This window comes from Brachyhypopomus gauderio, chromosome 4 (genome assembly GCF_052324685.1).
Source record: "Brachyhypopomus gauderio isolate BG-103 chromosome 4, BGAUD_0.2, whole genome shotgun sequence".
NCBI lineage: Eukaryota > Metazoa > Chordata > Actinopteri > Gymnotiformes > Hypopomidae > Brachyhypopomus > Brachyhypopomus gauderio.
In genome coordinates, this window is record NC_135214.1 from 14891751 (window position 1) to 14912324 (window position 20574).

General features: G+C 47.9%; 1 protein-coding gene across 3 annotated transcripts in view; it reads left to right on the top strand.

The window, feature by feature from the left end:
• Positions 1 to 2601: 2601 nt before the first annotated feature.
• spegb (striated muscle enriched protein kinase b) overlaps positions 2602 to 20574 on the top strand; it is a 74510-nt gene continuing 56537 nt past the window's right edge. Inside the window, exon 1 of one of the 3 annotated variants that reach the window (XM_077002510.1) lies at positions 2602 to 3827. In XM_077002510.1, the coding sequence (XP_076858625.1) occupies positions 3404 to 3827 (424 nt within the window). In that variant the 5' untranslated portion in view covers positions 2602 to 3403. Of the gene's footprint in view, positions 3828 to 19265; positions 19882 to 20574 lie in introns of those variants that run through there. The other 2 variants (XM_077002511.1, XM_077002512.1) reach the window with 2 other exon arrangements.

The window sequence follows — 20574 nt, forward strand, 5'->3', positions numbered from 1 at the left end:
CCCCCCACTCCCACACCCACCCTGCTCTCCCCCAACTCCCACACCCACCCTGCTCTCCCCCCACTCCCACACCCACCCTGCTCTCCCCCCACTCCCACACCCACCCTGCTCTCTCCCAACTCCCACACCCACCCTGCTCTCCCCCCACTCCCACACCCACCCTGCCCTCCCCCCACTCCCACACCCACCCTGCCCTCCCCCCACTCCCACACCCACCCTGCTCTCTCCCAACTCCAGTCTGACACTGATAACATCCCAGGTGAGATGTGCACTGAAGAAGATAAAGGTCAGGAAGGCTGCATGTCCAGATGGTATCAGCTCAGGGCTGAAGACCTGTGCAGATGAGCTGTGCAGTGTGACCTGGTATCTCAGCCTAAGGTTAGGGAGTCCCACAGCTGTGGAAAACATCCCCACACCCCAAAGACCTCAACAGCTACAGGCCAGTGGCACTAACATCTCACCTTGTCCTTGTCCACCTCCGCCCACTTGTGAGTTCATCAATGGACCCACTTCAGTTTGCCTATCAACCTGGCATATATATGCCCCGGGAAGTCATATATATAAATAAATATATGGGAAAATATATATATATATATATATATATATATATATATATATATATATATATATATATATATATATATATATATATATATATATACATCTCTCAGGTTTATATATATAAATTTCCCGGGGCACTTTCTGTGGATTTCAATGAAGACAGAAGCTGTTAACTTGAATACCTATTATCACATGTGTTCTGACATGGACGTAGTTTTGATTTCATAAGTGGGGGGGACACAACCTGGGGTGGCGAACTGTTGAGCGGGGGGGGGGGGGGGGGGGGTTGAATGAAAATTGTTGAGCGCTGTGAACAAAAATTGTTGAGCGGGGGGGGGGGGGGGGGGGGGGAGCTCGGAGCTGCATGATCCTAGTGCTAGATTTGTCGCTATTTGGATATTGTTTTTTTAACCGTTAAAAAGTGGGGGGGACATGACTTCGTCGCTACTTAAATATTTGGTTTTAACTGTAAAAACTGGGGGGGACCAAAACCGGCTTTTGAAAAAGTGGGGGGGACATGTCCCCCCCGTCCCCCCCCAAAACTACGTCCGTGGTTCTGAGTAGACTGTGTGTGAAGTTCTGTTTAATTACTTTCGCTTTAAAAATAGAGCGTTTTGGTTTTCGATTTTCAGACATCAAACGGTGCCCTGATTTTTGGTAAAATAACACCAGTAGAAGTATAAATCTGTGTAAGCGTCCTGTCTCCCTATCTCCTTTTTATTAAAAGCCAACTCCGGACGCATGTGGTATTTAGTTTTGCCCTAAAATTCCAGGGGGGTTTTGGGATTGGCGGGTCAGTTCCTCGTGATGTCACTGGAGATACGGCGTGGTGTGTGGCGCTTTGGGCCACCAGAGGGCAGTGTTCCGACACTCTGCGCCAGCTGTAGCGTCGCTCGCGAGGACAGGCTTGTGGAGCGCCCCGAGACGTAAGTCCATCTCGTCGTCTCCATCACCATCGCTTCCATCCTCATTCCAGCCATAACCCCCCTTAAACCACGCCGCCGTGTTTGCCATGCATGCGTTCACACGTGGTTGCTGTCGCTGTAAAGCCCCTCGTTACTTTACACCTGCAGCCGTCTATATAAATTGCGAAGTCTCGTGGCACTTCTTGTCTCCTCCCACTCGCGCTCCCTTTCTGGGGCCTGAGCGGAATCCTCACATCTCGCGCACTCGGGCAGCTAGCGGACCTGTTTCCATGACAACGTTCCCCGTAGGACACATTGCAGCCTGAGTTGTCGCGTGGAGGCGCGCAGACATGGATCGCACGCGATCTTTCTGCTGAACCTTTATTAGTTATGGGCTTATGTTACAATATCGAAGTGCTCTCTACAGGTCATGTTGCAGAGCTAAACATTTTGTCACCTAACGCATTCTGTGTAATCTGGTCTACTGACGTTAATAGGGTTTTTTTGTTGTTTTATTTTTATTTTAATCAGGTTTACTACTGAAATTAAGCTTGAGGTTTCATTGACAATTATGTATATATAGATATTATAGCCCGCCAAACGGGCTATATAATACAGTGTGCATATATATAGTGCAGGCTATTATAGTAGCTTAACTCCAGTAGTAAACCCCAAACCAGTATATTAGTGTATACACTGTAATAGTATTTAATCAAATCAAAGGTCTATTTTTAAATATTATCAACTTAATACATTTTCACATTTTTCTTTATTTAACTTGCAACCATAACCGTCGCCTGCAGATGGCAGTCTTTATTATTCAAAGATACTCACTTTCACAGTCCACTACCCCTCAAATCCTCAAAATTGGTAAAAGATCTAAAGCATCATTGTGGCATGTACATGCTATTCTATCATGTAGTTCATCTTAATTTGTTTTTTAAAAGGAGACAAGTTTGTTGGGGTGCAAGGTTGTTTTCCCAGAGCCCTCCTCCTGTGGCACTCTGGAGCTTCTGATTGGCTGTGACTGCCAAGGGATGGGCCACAGCGGTGAGAGAGGCTGTGCACCAGCACGTGGTCTATCCAAAAATTGTGACCTATCAAAGTGCAGCTGTCATGGGGAGGCTTAGTGGCTCTGCTCAGTCCCCTCAGCATGGGGCCTCACTGCTGAGGGAAGGAGCTGAGTGAGAGAGTTTAACTCCCAGGGCAAACGGGGAGGGGAGAGAGGTGCGGGCACTACGGTGGAGCTACACAACTACACACCAGACACCCAGAGAGAACCCCACCAAGGGTCACACCTAAGAATCCGGCTATTGTTTTCTGTCACTAAGATCTACTGGATCCAACCAGGGAGGTGAGAAGCAGAGGCCAAACAGCTAAAAGGCTGTACTGGAAACCGCTTAATGCAACACGATCCTGGGGGACTCGCTCTAAAAATATCAGCCGTCAGGAACACACGGACTCGCTCTGGTCACCTAATTGGCCAAACAACACACATTTTATTTTACCTCTTTCTAATTGGACTTGTTCGAGGATGTGAGAAACCTATTCTGAAAGTCTTGCTTGCAAACATTCTACAGGTGATCTACTGATGACCTTCGCTTGCCTGAGGTCTTGCTAGGAAGTATTTCTTATTTATACAGAGTTCACAGTTTCATGGGCTGCTTGTGGTTCTTTAAATATCTGAGGAGTCATTTTGAAACTCAAGAGTTGCAGTCAACAAGTTGCCATCACTGAAGCTTTGATTGGAGTGTGTTCTTTTTGTGTGATTCCCGGTCCAATGTTTGAATGCTTTTCCAGCGTCAAAATGGCGAATTATGAAATGGATCATTGAAACTTTCCAAGTGAGTCAGAAGGTGTTCGTTTACAAATCCAGGCCTGTTCAGTCAAGCCAGAGCAGAAGTTCGTGAGGAAAACGTGCCCTTTCCTGCCGAGTCATGCGGAAGGCTGAGGTGCAGATGACCCTCAAGAAGGGCGCGGAAGACGGATGTGGCGGGATGGCACCCCCAAGCCCGCGGATTCCCACCAAACGGGCTAAAGTTCACACAGACCAAGTTGTGCCCGATCAAACCTCCATCTACCCCACTCCTACACCACCCGTCTTCATCCGTAAGATGCGGAATGCTGCCGTGGGCACAGGCTGTGACATCCGCCTCAAGGTGGCCGTGGCCGGCGACCCACAGCCCGCCCTCTACTGGTACCACAACGATGAGCTCCTCAGCATGGATAACCAGGAGTATGGAGGCCTGTGGATCCGTGACTGCAAGCCCGCTGATGCAGGCCTCTACACCTGCATCGCAACCAGTTACCTGGGGGAAGCCAGGAGCAGTGCCGTCCTTGCCGTTCTGGACCTGGGAGAAGGTAATCTAAGATTCCCTTCCTGACTCTCCATGTCAGTAGCCATTGTCATCATGGGAAATCTCCAGCCTCTTTCCAAGTGTTGCATCTCCCTTTAGCTCTAGGCAGATTTCAAATGCATGGCTAATTTTTTCCTCCTAAGATCTGATTCCTGAATCAGTTTTAAAGCATGACGAGATCTGGAGGATTTTTCCCTGCAGGGATACTGAGTGCACCGTAATGAAGATGCTCCTTTAATTGTTGCATGGTGAGCTTGGAGAAAGTAGGGGAGAACGTTAGCAGCTGCATTTTAATGGCATAGACTGATGATGATTTGGTACAAAATGAGATAATTGGCCCAACATGCACTCCTGTGCACGTGACGCAAAATGGCGGCCGATCTAGCCAAGTTGAAGAAGAATGTGGCTTTCGGCGGGCCCCAAAAGTTGCTGTGTCTGTCCCCCGGAGGGGGGGACAAGGAGGGGGGGTGGTTTGGTGGCACAGGGAAGTGGAGAGAGTGATGGTGGCAGCTGGGAAGTTGAAGAGAGGAGCTGTGTGTCCTAAAGCGGAGCTGTGAACAGTACATCACAGAACACAGCAACACACACTCCTCTGCTATGCATCGGCCGGGTTCACCCGAGCTCTGATTCAGACGGCCCAAATGGCCTCCGTGCTTATTACTGACTACATCTCATTGAATATTTGCAACTGCTGATTTCACATGTAAATCTGCAGCCATTGCAGCACAGGTTAAAGCAAGGAGTCAGACTTACCTATTGTGGATAGAGAAAGATGTAAGACATTATGGCAATTGTGAAGTCTATCGTTAGATAACGCTTAATAAATTGGGACTTGTAAGTGTGAATTGTATTGCTGCTTTTCTGTGGGCTTATTTCTTTCTGGGTTGAAAGGCAGCACCTGTGCACTGGCGTTGTTACCAACTGATGCCTGTATCTTCATCGTCAAACTGTCAGGAGATGAGCCAGGCATTATGGGAAGCTCCGGGCCCAGGTTTCTTGGAGTCAATGCCAGCTCAAGGGGAACAAATTTGTTTCATTAACATTCATTTACACTGTGTGATGGAAACACATCAGGTGTGATCAGTTATACTTCGCTGATTTTTTTTGTATACTAGGTGTTCAGGGTAAAGAATCCACAAGACACGGCTCTTGGGTCAGATATGGTTCCCAGCCATTATTTCAGAGTGCCATGAGAACCACATAATGCAACATTCATAGTGGTGCGTATCTACAGGGGGAGGGTCTAAACTGAAAGGCAGACCAGCCTGTGTCAATCTGCCCAGCTTGAGAACCATGCACCTGCCCTGTCAGTCACGGCTGGAGCTGTGGAGATCTCACTCCCCCTCTCTTTCTCCCTTTCTCTGTCACTTTTTTGTTAACTCTCTCGTTCTCTTTCTTGGCTACTTTTCTGTCATAACTGTAATCTCAGTCCCACCTGCTTTTCATGTCCTCCACCATATATTCCCTATATCACTCTTTCCTGCTCTCCCTCTGGTCTCCCTCCATCTCTCTCCACCCCACCTCCCTACCCCTCTTCTGGTTATTTCTGTCCCTGGAATCTGCCAGGTCTCAAATTTTTGTGATGTTAATAGGCCACTGGCTCTCCAGTTTCCCAAGAAGACATCACACCTATATATAGTCCCTTGATGTGAGGGTTCAGACTAGACCTTATCCAACCATTCCCACTCTGAATCAGCGACCAGAGAAGGGTTTTGTGCATGCTTCACCATTAAACCTTTCTGTCAGCACAAGTGGGTAAAAAAAAAAAAAACACTACCCTGCTTTGAAATAGAGATGTCTGACCGTCTGAGAGTCTTTAAACTGCATTGTGTACAGTGGTAACATGGCCCCTGACTGCACTATACGCTAATATAATGGTGTTTTAAGAATGATGCCTTACAGGTTGTATGAATTATTGAAATTTCTAAAGGATAATTATGCTGTTACGTAGTAGTCTTATCAACTCGTCTTCTTTAACAGCCAAACTATTTGTGTCTTCCCAAATTAAGGACATGCCCCTATGTTAAAGGGCCGTTGTTCTCTTATGAGTCAGTGGATTTGACATTTGTCATAGTTGAAGTGCACTCTGGCTGGGATTTCACTTACCCAGAACTGAACTGGGTCCAGTTGGTATCAATGCAAACAGGAACTTTTGGAGGTGCAGAGGACAGCGTGTCTCCTGTCTCAGGCAGTGCCTTACACTTTGTAAGAGCTGTGAGCTAGTCCTAGGAGAGTGATACGACTGTGTTACGTCAAGTGTGTCTTTTAATATGGATGCCTCGTGTCTTTATTGTTTAATTAACATCTTCCTGTCCAGACCCTGTACCACACTGCACACTGCACTACATGCTGAGTGCTTCATGATGCTAGTCAGAATCCCAGAACAAGACTATATGGAGAATGAAAGTAAATAACCTCTGTGATTTTATGCTCAGTTTGGGAAATGCATTTTTCTGTGTATTATTTACATGTACTGGCATTTTAGTTTTATTAGTTGGCCATCCTGCAGTGTGCATGAACGGTAGGGGGTTTTGAACTCTACTTTCTTTTGCTGAGCGTCTGAGTAGTTTGTGTGTGACGGGCAGGGTGAGCGAAAATAAATGGAAGCGATCACGCCAAGTCTCAGGGAAATAGGATGGTTTAATATGTAAAGTGCGCAAACCAAAACCCGTGAACTGATCCGAATTAAGGATATAATAACCAGCAGTCAACTGGTACAAAGACAAGACATATATAGACAAACAAACGACCCTCAGGTGAGACGGATCGCGGGCTCCGCCCACCTGAGGGACGAACACAACGCCACACCCACAGGACAAGCTGCTGCTGTAGACGGGGGCGACCAGTAGGGGGCCGCCGTACCGTGACAGATCCCCCCTCCAAGCCGCACTCCCCTCCACCGGCTGTGCGGCCTACAGCAGCAGCACACAAAACAAAGGGGCAGGCAGGCAGGGACAAGGGACACACCCCCTGTAGTCCCGGAGCTGAAACACAAAACAAACACAGGTTAGCTTACCTACCTGGGTGGGACCCTGGACCGACTGGGCCGTCAACAAGACAAAACCACGCCCCGGTCGGTCACAGGGCCCTCACGCCCTAACCGGCCTTAAGCCGCATAGCCCCACAGGTGCGAGGACGGCGGGCCACGGCTCCGTGTCCGTCCGGGGTGTATGTGTGCAGGTTACCTCCCTGGGGCGTGGCTAAGTCACCTCCTGGACCTACCTCCTCCCGGAGCTGGCCCCTGCCTTCTGCTAGGGGCCACCCCAGCCTCCTGGGGAGTCAGCCCCAGCCGGGGCCTGACTTTACGAGGTGGACTCCTCCACCAAACCCAGGAGCACCAGAGACCGAGGCCCAGAGCACCCTTATCGCGGGCTGGGGAACAGCCCCCAAGGGCCTCCTGGTCACCCCGAGCAGGAGGGAGGATCTCCATCTTCAGCAGGAGCTCTTCAGATCAGAGCCCTATCGTCCCCAAACATCCGGGGGCCCCAGCCCTCTAGGGAGGGGCTCTTTCCGACCGGGCTCCGGTCACCCCACAACATAAGGGGGCTCCTGCCAGCTGGAGACCCCCACAAGGTCCAGGACTGCCACGATCCACCGCCAGGGAGAAGCACCTGCACATAAAACACAAAATGCACACACACCCACACACACCAACACAAAACACAGACGCGCACTGCCCTGATCCCCCTTACAATGGGGGAGGGGTCTCCGTCTTAGCAGGGGAGTTCCACCTGCTCAGGAGAACCCCCCACGTTCCTGGTCAGGGCCTCCCTCAGGAGCGACGCCCTCCGTGCCACTCCCCGTGGCACGGGACCATCACTGGTCCACCCCCAACACACACTCAAGGGGGAGGAGCATGTGTGGAATTACATTCAACATAATCACGGGCACGCAAGAACAACACACACGCAAAGACTAGACAAAAACGGTGTACAGACGACGAACGGACGAGACCCACACATGCGCGCTCGGTTTAAACACATAACAGCGACGCGCCGCTCGTGTTCGCAGTCACTCCCCACATGAAACACAACACAACGGGGAGCGAGGCGACAGTGAGGAGCGGCTTCCGCACTTTACACAAAACATTAAACATTCAACACCACGAGCACGCACACTGATCCAGACGCCCGTTCACACGTACACACTTTACACTCACACAACATGAAGAGTTTCCCGGGGAAGACGCCCCGGTCTTCGCCGTGCCACTCACAACACTAACGCACGGCGAAACTCTTCAGACAGACAAACAATGTACAGGAAGAGCTTTCCCAGGGCAGACTGCCCTGGTCCTCGCCGTGCTACACACATACACAAAACACATAAGCACGGCGAAGCTCTTCACACAAAACACCACGCAGACAAACACTTACCACGAGACATGACCACGAACGAAGGAAAAAGTAAAGGAGACTGGCGGCTTCCGAAGGTGGCTGGTTATTCTGTGACGGGCAGGGTGAGCGAAAATAAATGGAAGCGATCACGCCAAGTCTCAGGGAAATAGGATGGTTTAATATGTAAAGTGCGCAAACCAAAACCCGTGAACTGATCCGAATTAAGGATATAATAACCAGCAGTCAACCGGTACAAAGACAAGACATATATAGGCGAACAAACGACCCTCAGGTGAGACGGATCGCGGGCTCCGCCCACCTGAGGGACGAACACAACGCCACACCCACAGGACAAGCTGCTGCTGTAGACGGGGGCGACCAGTAGGGGGCCGCCGTACCGTGACATTGTGTTGGGTTTTTTGACTTTCTTCATCCTGTGCTTTTTGTATTAATGTGACAAATCAGTTCCCCCAAAACAAATTTAAAAATACAATCAATGGAATTAAATTGAGCAATTTATTCAACTTCATTTATATTTCATAGAAATATGATATTAAAAACACAGTGTATTAAACTGACACACACACAAACAAAGGAACCTTGATTTCCCCATAGTGCAGCCCTGGTTAAAACTATGCGTGCAGCATTCTCAATTCTGCCCAGGGAAACAGAGCTTCGTCAAGCTGTTCCTAAAAACGTGGTGTGATTGATACAGTTCCAAGGTTGAGGTTTTGAAGAGGAGATGACTTCAAAACTCCTCCCATGGGAACACGAGTACAAGTAGCAGTCTGTCTTTAGTTCATTATTGGAATATAAATAGTATACAGATATGACTAGAATTTTCTTTCAAGATAATTTTTTCTCAGTCAGGCTTTGCACAGATACGATGTTATGCACACTAAGACACCTCCATCAGTTGCTTCGTATGTACTTGTAAAAATGGAGGTTGAAGATATTGGTCTATTCCTCCTTCCTCCATTCTTCCACCTCTGGGTCCACTTCAGCCGTTTGTTCATTTAGCAAAAGCAGGGATCACTTTTGGAGGAACAAAAAATAGATCATAATTTCTCTACATTTAAAAAGAGCTGAGATAGAACCAAATTCATTGATGTATAATATTCCGAATTGGTGATTCAATAGTCAGGATTTATTGATTCTGAAGAATCTGCTACTCCGATACGATACCTCAAATGCACAGTGATGCAGGAAAGTCCCCAGTGAATGACTTCGTTAGGCTGGCTGCACGGATCTGTAGCCTCTACAGCCGAGCCGTCAATCAGCATTTAAGCGTGTCGTTCTCAATATGCTACCCTGTTTCACACGTTAATGAATAAGAGTCAACAAAAACGAAAAAGACGACATGCTTGGAACTGTGTAAGAGGGCTACTATTCCCCTTAAACTGGAATGTGGTGTGCTGTCTGGCCCTCCATCACACGGAAGACACTTGCTTTTCCAATGAAGTGGAGGCATGCGGTATTCCTCGTACGCTCGGTTTCCTCGTCTCTGCTTTATAGATTTCCCACTCCATGGACTCACGTTTATTGGCGCTTTAATGGCAGGTCCCCTGGAGATTGATCTGCTTAAAAGCATCTTGCCTACTGCGTGCTTCGTCCGCGCGTCAATAGAATTTGGACAGTTTTCCTATTGTGTCTAAATTGGGTGGGGAGGGGAGGGGGGATAACCAGGCCCATCTTATTGCTGTTTAAAACTGGGAAGACGTCTCTCTGGTCGACTTCGTTCATGTGAGACCCGATGACCAAGGTCCACACTCAGCAGGGGCATTGTTAACAGAACAGGCTTCGTTCACTTCACGCTATCAAATTTGTTCCAGGACACTGCCCAGCAAACATGGGCCCTCTGTGGTCATTAATCATATTGCTTTCCTCCTGAGTAACTCTAAGTAAGGATGCATGTAACATTTTAGTGAAGATAATATAACAGACGGAAGAGAGGAGCTCATTTGAAGGTGTCTGTGCTAGGAAGCTTGACTGGGAACTGCATGCTTTGTTTTAAAACTGCATCTAATGCAGAATGTGTGTTAGTATATGGAAGGAGTATGATGTGATTCACTAGCGAGAGAGTGCGGACTTCAGAACCGCAGATACACTAGCAGGAGAGAAATGTCAGGCCACCGGTGACCAGAGAGGCGTCGGCACGACCTGCATTGCTTGTGGTTGCAGGATTTTACAGTGATCATTTCAACATTGCATCGTGGCATTTGACACCCCCACCCAGAAGCAGTTAAATGAAAGCTTACGGAAGAAAAAAAACGCCTGTGACATTGAATCGATGGTGATGGTGAATGAATTCCCTAGACCCAAAACAATAACAGTGGGCTTCACTCCCATGATTCTCTGTCTCCTCACTTCCATGCTGTATGCCTCTATCTATCTCTCTCTCTCTCTCTCTCTCTCTCTCTCTCCCTTTGGTAGTCTTGTTCAGTCAGAAGCTTAAGAAGCAGATTGTGCAGTATAAGGCATGTGGTGATTGTGCTTTTCCTGCCAGTGCTACAAGGTCTGATTTTAAATAATGAGCAGATTGAACACACCATGGGTGCCACTAGCCTCCTGACTTTGGCCTTGTTAGTAAAGGCCATTACTGGTTCAGATGTGACTGAAACTGCTGATATTTCCATGTGCAAACATTGAATTGGTGACTTGGAAAACTTTCACTTGTGACCCCTTTGGTGATAATCTCGCCTTGGAACTGATTCAGCTGCTGGTGTTGCTTTCTTTTGAATTTCTATTTATGTATTTATATATTACTTTCTTCTGACTGCCTGACAGTGTTGTAGAATAAGTTACACTGTGACTATGCACAAAGCTTCAGGAAAGTGGGGTGCAGCTTTCCAGGCGGAGGTGCAGTGGTGCAGCTGGCAGAGGCTTGGCGGACAGAGCTGGAGGTGGACAGGTGCCTGCAGTGTCCAGGTCCCATCAGCCTGACGTGATGGACTGCTGAATAAAGATCTAACTCCTGAGGGGCTCTTGGAGGAGCTTCAAAGAGATGCGGCCAGTGATGTGTGGTGGTTCTTGTGCGGAGGCATGTCCGTCCAGGTCAGAAACCTCTCGGCATAGTTTCCGTGTGCCACGTGATCCGCGAGGCTGTCTCACCTAACTGCCTCCTGTCGTGTTATTCCATTCTCACTATGTCCTGCATATACGTGTGCAGTGTCACGGGGAGACAGGGACTTCCCCTAATGGAGCTGCAGTTGTTGCTGCCTTTCAGTGAGCAAGTAAACAGGTTGGGGAGTGTGTGTGTGTGTGTGTGTGTGTAGTCATGTGCTGCAGATGATTCCTAATTTGACCCAGAGAGAGGCGGGCAGGACCAACATCTTCCTCCCATTCAGCGGCTCAGGCCCAACTGCATCACTCCATCTCCATCTGCACAACTCTACCCACTAGACAGGGCAGACACACACTAGCTAGTAAAGTTTCTGGACTGGGATGCTGTACTTGTGTCTGCATTATAACATTGTATTACTTCATTCTAATACATCTAATACTAGATTTTGGCATGAAGCAAAAAGCCCCCTTTCTCTCAGTGGCCAAGTTTGACCTCTTTATACTGACTGGATCCCAAGTTACCAAGGCAACATGCACACCCAGTGCATGCGCTGATTAGGATTACACATTTTACACACACCCATAGAGTGTAGCACAAAACTCTTAACAAAACAGTGTTTAAAATGGGACAGTAAATGTTTCTTTTCTTTAGAAACAGACCTGCCACTAGGTTCCTCACCTGTTCTTCTTTATTTTGGTTTGGCTATGTTTTTGTTTTCTTTGCTCATCTAGAGAATAACCCACTCAACTTCGGTTATGTCAAGAGCGAACTTCTGTTCTGCCCATCTGTGGTTCGTAACTGCGTTTAAGTGTGTTTCTGGCACTCATTATGCTGAAGCATATTTCTACTTTCATTATGCTGAAGGATATATCTATTTTCATTATGCTGAAGCATATTTCTACTTTCATTATGCTAAAGGATATTTCTACTTTCATTATGCTGAAGCATATTTCTACTTTCATTATGCTAAAGGATATTTCTATTTTCATTATGCTGAAGGATATTTCTACTTTCATTATGCTAAAGGATATTTCTACTTTCATTATGCTAAAGGATATTTCTACTTTCATTATGCTGAAGCATATTTCTACTTTCATTATGCTAAAGGATATTTCTATTTTCATTATGCTGAAGGATATTTCTACTTTCATTATGCTAAAGGATATTTCTACTTTCATTATGCTAAAGGATATTTCTACTTTCATTATTCTAAAGGATATTTCTACTTTCATTATGCTAAAGGATATTTCTACTTTCAAAGATCAAGGAGGTTCAAGGTTCAAGGAGACTTTATTGTCATTCACATCACACGTAGAACATGAAGTGGAACAAAATTGCATTCCCAAGATCCCGGTTACCCCCAGTCATTATGATTAAGCATATTTCTGTTTGCATTTTGCTGAAGCATATTCCTACTTTCATTATGATGAAGGGGATATTTTGTTCCATGTGAAACCATAAGAAGATAGACCTGAATTCTCCTGATCATCTCACAATATTGTCAGTAACATCATAAGGTAACATTTTTACTATTACTGTTTTTGTTCTTTGTTTTGCTTTGGTACTTAATATGTTATGCATATAAAAATCAACAAATCTGCCTCACAACGAAATTATGTCAATTATGTTAACATATTTACAGTATGTCATTGCCTTGAGCACACCTGATGATGGTCTCTACACGCAGAGCCATAATCATGTCTAGGTCTGGGCTGCTTGACCTGCCTCTGGATAGCAGTGAGACCGACGTACAGTATTCCTAGCAGTGCATTTTGGAAATAATGTTGTGTGCCTCATCTAATTTGAAGTGGAATCTGCTGAGGTAGGCGGGGGGGGGGGGGGGGGGGGGGGGGGGTTTGTGGCTCCTGTTGCCTCGATGGCGTCTCGTCTTTTAGTTCTGCAGGACCAGAGCCGACACCTCGACCCCTTCATCCTTCATTAACAGATGCCACTGTTAACTCTTATGAAACGACTTTAGAGAGAGTGGAGACGGGTTGAATGTAAAGGGATCGCAGAGCCGCTTCACAACAGAGAACAAACATCCAGATTCTCGTATGAGGCCCTTGTGGAGAGTCGCCTGCTAGGACGAGGCTTCTGTGTACACGCGTTTTCCCTCCCGTGAGAGCAAGTGTGCAGACAGGAAGCAACTTTGTCATGGCGAATATGGGGCGGTAAACCGGGCTGGAATTCCTTAGCATAATTACATAATCTCTGCACCATTTTCTCAGTCCGTTACGCCAGAGCCCTGACGGGGCTCGGAGAGCCGTGTGGAGCAGGCGTTTGCTCTCTCAGCACAAGAGCTGGCTTTTAAAAGCTCACTTTCCCCGCATTAAAACCAGCCAGCAAGCAGCCTGCTCCTCAGTCATCATGTTTCAGATCTGGGGGGGGTCAGATCTCTGTGGGCACTGCTGGAGATGTGCAGCTTGAAATCTCTGTGTACGAATGGTTTAAATGGTTTAAATGGAAATATTTCTTCACGCTAAGATACATTAGGTAGCCATGTTCAGTTTTTATACATTGTTAGAGCAAAAATAAATGCAGAGGAATATCAGCTCCTGAATCATCGATGGCAGTTCAAAGTAAACGGATTTCTCATTCATGAGCTCCTAGTCCAGAGTTTTTATGCTTCAGAGTTGATCCCGAAGACTGGATCCTGTTCATTGAGAGCTGATCTTTGTGGGAAGGTACCAGTGTATGGACAGGGTGGGGCAGGCATACAATACACATGTATCCAGTTCCTTATGAGAAATGTGTGGAATTTCATATCTGTGGCACCTTGGACAGCTCAGGACCAAACTCAACTGCTTCCTCTTTTCATATTTGCAGCGAGGTCAGATGAGGCTGTGGACACCACATTGACCAAAGGGAATGGCAGAAGTGCAGCTGTGTGTGTGTGTGTGTGTGTATGTGTGTGTGTGTGTGTGTGTGTGTGTGTGTGTGTGTGTGTGTGTGCGCGTGTGTGTGTGTGCGTGCGTGCGTGCGTGGTGTCTGTGTGTGTGTGTGTGTGTGTGTGTGTGCGTGTGTGTGTGTGCGTGTGTGTGTGCATGAGAGAGAAAGAGAGAGATGGGGAGGGGTGGAAGAGAGGCACAAAGCGAGGAGATTAAAGGAATAATAAAATTACAAAAAGGTCCTTTGAGTGTTTTGGAGAATGGAAGCGAGCCTGGCACAGCTGATGAAGAGGGGGCGAGGAAGAGGAGTGACGAAGAAGAGCGGGATGCAAAATGGAGAGTGCGCATCTGTGGAGAGAGGAGCCCTGGCTCCAGGGGGGAGGAGCACAGATGGAGGTGTCATTACGCTGCCCCACGTGCGCTGGGAGATGACGCTCTTTCTGCCACCACGTGAGCGTCCCACGTCACATTACTCCAAATTAATCAGGACCTCTGAGAACCAGTGATGGATGAGTTTGGACTGCTCACAAGCCATGAGTGCAAGTTTGGAACACGCCATTCTTAGACCAGACTGTCTAGCCTGCCCTGCACCCCAGATCAGCGCTTCCCCAAACGAGGCCTCCAGGGTTGGGGAGGTGGACAGGCAGGACACGTGTCCTGGTGATGTCTCTGACCTGTAACGCCTCTGGCCTGTAATGCCAGCGTTTCCTGCCACCCCCATCATCTGCCTGTGGCATCTTTCATTCTTTCCTCGAGTCTATCTGGCCGTACGGTGTAATTAAGCTAGATTTGCTCTAATAATTTTTTTCCTGCACTGATAGCTGGAAAATCACTGATAGAGATCGAGGTGGGTGTGTGTGTCTGTGTGTTTATACTGCGTGTACTGGGGCTATGGGGAGTGTTTGTGTTAGTAGAGTGATGTGGTCACTGGGATCCAGTCTTGGGCTTGGCTGCCTGTGCTCGTCCATAGACGCTTTAGCCACTCACAGCCTGGAGCAGACACCCACCGAGCTCGTGTTGGTTTAATGCAGTGCCTCCCCGCCCACAGACCACGCAGCAAACACTGAGTCACACATGCAGCCATGCACACACACACACCGAGTCTCTCTCTCACACTCAGAACGACACTGAGTCACACGTTCACTCTCTTTTTTCCACTCTCTCTCAGCCACAACATACAGACACACACACACACACACACACACACACACACAGACAGACACATAAACGCACACACCACAAAAGTGCCAGCCCTCTGATTTATGCTCCTTAGCCTTGTTAAATGGAGTCGTTTTGGTTATTGCACCATGCTTGTAGCTCTACTATGATTGCACCACTTTCTCCTGCTGGCTCCCCAGGGCAAAGCGGTGGGGGGCCCCGCTGTGACGGTGCACAGAGGCATGACGCAGGGCATCACGCCGTGCCTGCTTGCCTGGGGTGCACAGCTGCTGATGGCCCTGTCCTCTCCTCCCCTTTTTTATCTTCTCCTTCTTTCTCCTCCACTGCCATCTTCTCTCCTCTCCGCTCTTCCAGTGCTGTGCCGTTATTCCTCCATGCATAACTCAGTGTGTCTGCGCACCACAGACACTGGGATCAGGACGCTGCCGTCAGCTGAGCGGAGCTACCGACGGAGGGCTTATGATAGTCAGCTTAGCTGCTTTGCTCAGAAATTGCTCCTTAAGCTAGAGAAATGAGTCACCCTCCAAACAAACTGGACTCTCGGGCAGTTATCCTGTTGTTCCGCGTCTGTCCCCCTCTGGTCTCCACGCTGTAGTTCTGTCTCCCTCTGTTCTCCACGCTGTAGTTCTGTCTCCCTTTGGTCTCCACGCTGTAGTTCTCTCTCCCTCTGTTCTCCACGCTGTAGTTCTGTCTCCCTTTGGTCTCCACGCTGTAGTTCTGTCTCCCTTTGATCTCCACGCTGTAGTTCTGTCTCCCTTTGATCTCCACGCTGTAGTTCTGTCTCCCTCTGTTCTCCACGCTGTAGTTCTGTCTCCCTCTGTTCTCCACGCTGTAGTTCTGTCTCCCTTTGATCTCCACGCTGTAGTTCTGTCTCCCTTTGATCTCCACGCTGTAGTTCTCTCTCCCTCTGTTCTCCACGCTGTAGTTCTGTCTCCCTTTGATCTCCACGCTGTAGTTCTCTCTCCCTCTGTTCTCCACGCTGTAGTTCTGTCTCCCTTTGGTCTCCACGCTGTAGTTCTGTCTCCCTTTGGTCTCCACGCTGTAGTTCTCTCTCCCTCTGTTCTCCACGCTGTAGTTCTGTCTCCCTTTGGTCTCCATGCTGTAGTTCTCTCTCCCTCTGTTCTCCACGCTGTAGTTCTGTCTCCCTTTGGTCTCCACGCTGTAGTTCTGTCTCCCTCTGTTCTCCACGCTGTAGTTCTGTCTCCCTTTGGTCTCCATGCTGTAGTTCTGTCTCCCTTTGGTCTCCACGCTGTATTTCTGCCTCCCTCTGTTCTCCACGCTGTAGTTCTGTCTCTCACTGTTTTCCACACTGTAGTTCTCTCTCCTTTGGTTCTCCACACAATATTTTCTCTCTCTCGGTTTCTTTAGAAGATCCATAGCTAAATTGCAGTTATCCTGCAACTCCTGGCCTGGAATCACAGCACCTCAGTCCCAGGGGAGTGAAAACTCTGGGATGTGCCTCCATCAGTGTGGATTGAACTATTTTTGTAGTTAAGAAGAAGCTTTAATGCTTGTCTCAGTAACCGGCTCTCGTCTTTCTTCGATCTCATATTCTTCTATATGTCCATTTGAGTGGGGGAAATACATTCCAAAATACTTGTACTTTCTGCAAAAAATTATGTAAAAAAAAATCTGTAATAAGTATAGGAAGCATTGGTACATGGCTGTGTCCATCCGTCCGTCCATCACCATGGGAACGTGGAGGACAGGTGGCAGAGCTGACCACGGTGACACAGATTGGGTGTTTTAGCATTCTGCATGCACCTTTCTTGTGAAACTGTGTGACAGGTGTGCGAGACACAAACACCCATGTCTCCCCCAGAGGCCAGAGACCTGATCAGATACAGCCGAGTGCTGTGATTGCACCTGTGTCTGATCGATGAACGGCAGGCTACGGTGAGATGGTGCTCACCGCCAAAATACTGATCCCTGTCTCTCCATGAGAGAGATACAGAAAGAGAGAGAGAGAGAGAGAGAGAGACTGTGAGGGGCAGATGTTCTGAGAAGAGCAGAGGTCTGCTGATGAGGTAGGAATCCTGTTAACTACTCTAATGCAGCCTGTTCCTCAGGGGTAGCTTGGCCAGAACCCATCTTTGTCCTGTGCACCTGTGTCCACTAGTGTCTGATGATCTGCCCGTGAGAACCTGGTTCATCTTTGATTGGATCTGGAATGAAACAGACGGGGCATCTCTGTGGCCCCTGACGACAGGCTAGAGAACGTGGATGTCCACGTGGTGCCGTGACCCGAGCCGAGTAAGCCTCGGCTGCTGCGCTGTTGCTATGCACCATGCGTGTGCAGGGTTTCCACGGTCACACCGCACTGCTCTCACCTCCAGGGTCTTCTCTGGCAGCCCTGTCTGTAAAGCATGTCTGCTAGACCAGAGTATTTTCCAACCTAGTTCGTGAGGACCCTCAGGCAGTCCATATATTAGCTCTATCCAAGCTCTCACATCTCGGCCGGGTGTTCCGTGTTACAGGGATGGAGCGAAAACACGGATTGCCCGGGCTTCCTTCAGGACTGGCTCGAGAAGCGTGGCATTAGACCACGTGGCAGAGCCGGACAGTTCTCTTGTCAGTGCCAATATGTGGTTATACGTGTTGTTTTACACACTGTGAAGGAGCGTGTGTATAGAGGACAACAAATGGTGGAGAGGGGCTAGAGCTACAACAGCTACGACAGAAAAACTGTCTGGCACTAAGGGAAAAAATAGTCAACGTGTCTGTGGAGAATTAGGTAAGGTTCATCTTTTGAGTTAAAAAGGAGGAGGTAAGGAGAGGAACTCTGTCTGAGAAGTTCCACGATTGTCTCTGCTTGGTGATGTTGAGGTCCTCACCTTGCATACTGTTGAAATGGATCTGGAGATGCCTCACACACACATATCACATATCAGCACCACTCATGGGTTTGATAAGCTGTTCTTTCATTTTCCTCTTGCATATATTCATGCTAATCAATGGTTCCAGACCTTTGTGCTTCAACTGAATGTTCTTCTGGTTTGCATAATGTGTCAGACATATATGACATACAGACAGGAGGGTGCGGGCTAGACGACGCTGTCTGTACTAAAAGGTCATAATTAGGCAGCTGATGAGAATGGATGAAAGTACTTTTCAGTGTGCTCACTCTCACACACACACACACGCACGCACACACACACACACACACACACACACACACACACACACACACACACACGTGCGCATGTGTGCACCTACATACAAATATACACCTTCAGGGAAACATTAATTATGAAAAGTAGAGAACTGCTTCCTTGGCTTGTTTATTTAATACACAATTTTTTAAGTACCTTGTTGTGTCATTTTGTTTATTTTATTCCTAATGCATTTCTGTCAGGTCATGTTGTCTTAAATAAGGGCATAATGTCAACTAATATGATTTGTGAGGTGTTTTTCTTAAGGAAACATACAGCAGTGCATTATTGAGTATTGCCAATATGGATATTTAATGGAATATCACAGTAGACAGGAATGTATGTAGGGTAGTGGGTGAGGGATCTGCTGCTTAGCTGACCAACTCAAACACACACACACACGCACACACACTCTCAAATGGAGAAAAAATGAGGAGGGGAAGAGAAAAATAGAGATAGATAGAGAGAGAGGGAGAGAGAGATGAAAAAGGGTTTGCATTCTGCATCCTTAGGGTTGACTCATTCTCTCTCTCTCTCTCTCTCTCTCTCTCTCTCTCTCTCTCTCGCTCTCTGTTTTTCTTAAGGGTAGATTTGTAGGTGTAAGCCCCAGATCTCTCTTGGATTCTTCACTCGATCCCCTCTGTTTCTGTAGAAAGATAGGCTGCTAGGTTTCTGTGTTTCTCTCACTCCCTCTAGCTCTCTGCCTCTGTCTTTTTCTCTCCAGCATTCTCCACTCCCAACACCCCCCAATCTCTCTCTGTTGTGTGTGTATGCCCCTCTTCTCTCCCTCCCCTCCCCTCTCTCTCCCTCTCCCTCTCTGATGCTGCCGCGGCTGCTATTGTGTGCGTGGACTCCCCCCACCCCTCTGAGCTGCGTATACGTCCTTCTTCACTGACTCCTCTCAGCTCGTCTCTTCTGTGTGCTGGTGCTTGAGCTCTGACGGTGTGGCTGAGCGGGACTCCAAAACACAGAAGCTCTTGAGAGCACCCAGGGAGACAGAGAGCACCATCTGCTACGCGTTCCTTAGGAACACTGATCTCTTCATTTCAGTGGCCGGACATGCAGCCTGAAGTGGTAGATGCTCTCTGTTGTGCAGATTTAGGGTTCAGGTTTTAAGTGAAGGAATCAGGTCGGGCAAGTTGTGAGAAAAGAGGCGTAACTCTTTTTGCAAGATGTTTTTCTCCCGCAACAAATTTCACGACAAGTGACTTCCGCTCCTACCAGCTGAGGAGCTCCTTTGTCCCCTGAGTGGCACGTTCAGATCAGCCCTGGATTGTGGTCAGCTTTTATCGATGCTGTCGGATCAGCGCCGGGTTCAACCGTGAATCCCCAGGTCTCAGACAACCCGGTCGCCCCGGCCACCCCGCTCTCCCCCAAACGCAGGAGAAGACCAGGATTGCTACAAACCATGAAGAAAATTTGGTCCAAGAAGCGCTTCCAGGTCAGTCCCGCACACCTCACCCCTTTTTTGAGCTTGCCGTCGCCTGCTCACCTACTCTGAAGTGTGTAATCCTCCGGGTTTGACCCATATGTGCCGCGTGTGTCACCGTACGTGTAGTCTGCGTGATCCTTGCTCCCCCTTTTGCTCCCTTCACTGGGAGTCTGAGCGACGTGCCCCACCCTTCCACTGTAAACAAAGCAAGCGCGAGTTGGTGACAGCGTAGCCGTGGTCACAACACTGGATGCAAATGCACTTCTTTCTCTTTTCTCGTTCCTGTTGCCTGCTGGATCCTGGCAGGGATGTAGCCCATCACATGTGGTATTGCTCTAAGCACAGCAAGGACTGCTTCAGGGGGCCATTCTGATCAATCAACTGCATGACTGTCATGCTGGTAGAGATGCTATTAGGCAATAATAAAATCTTCTGTAAAATTCATAGTCAGTGACTGAAAGATCCCTCGGTACATAGGGAAATATTTACAATTACAGTGCATTTTGTGTTTTATTTTATTAGAACAGCAATCTGAAATTGTTCATCTTAATGATTAATCATGTGATATCTATCATGCTCTATAGTTTATGGTAGAGCCCCATCATAGTGAGGGGAAAACATATGGCAAACCAGCATGTAGGATATTATGGGCCCAAGAGTAATAAAGCAAAATTGCTTGTAGCAGCAATCCCATTATATCTT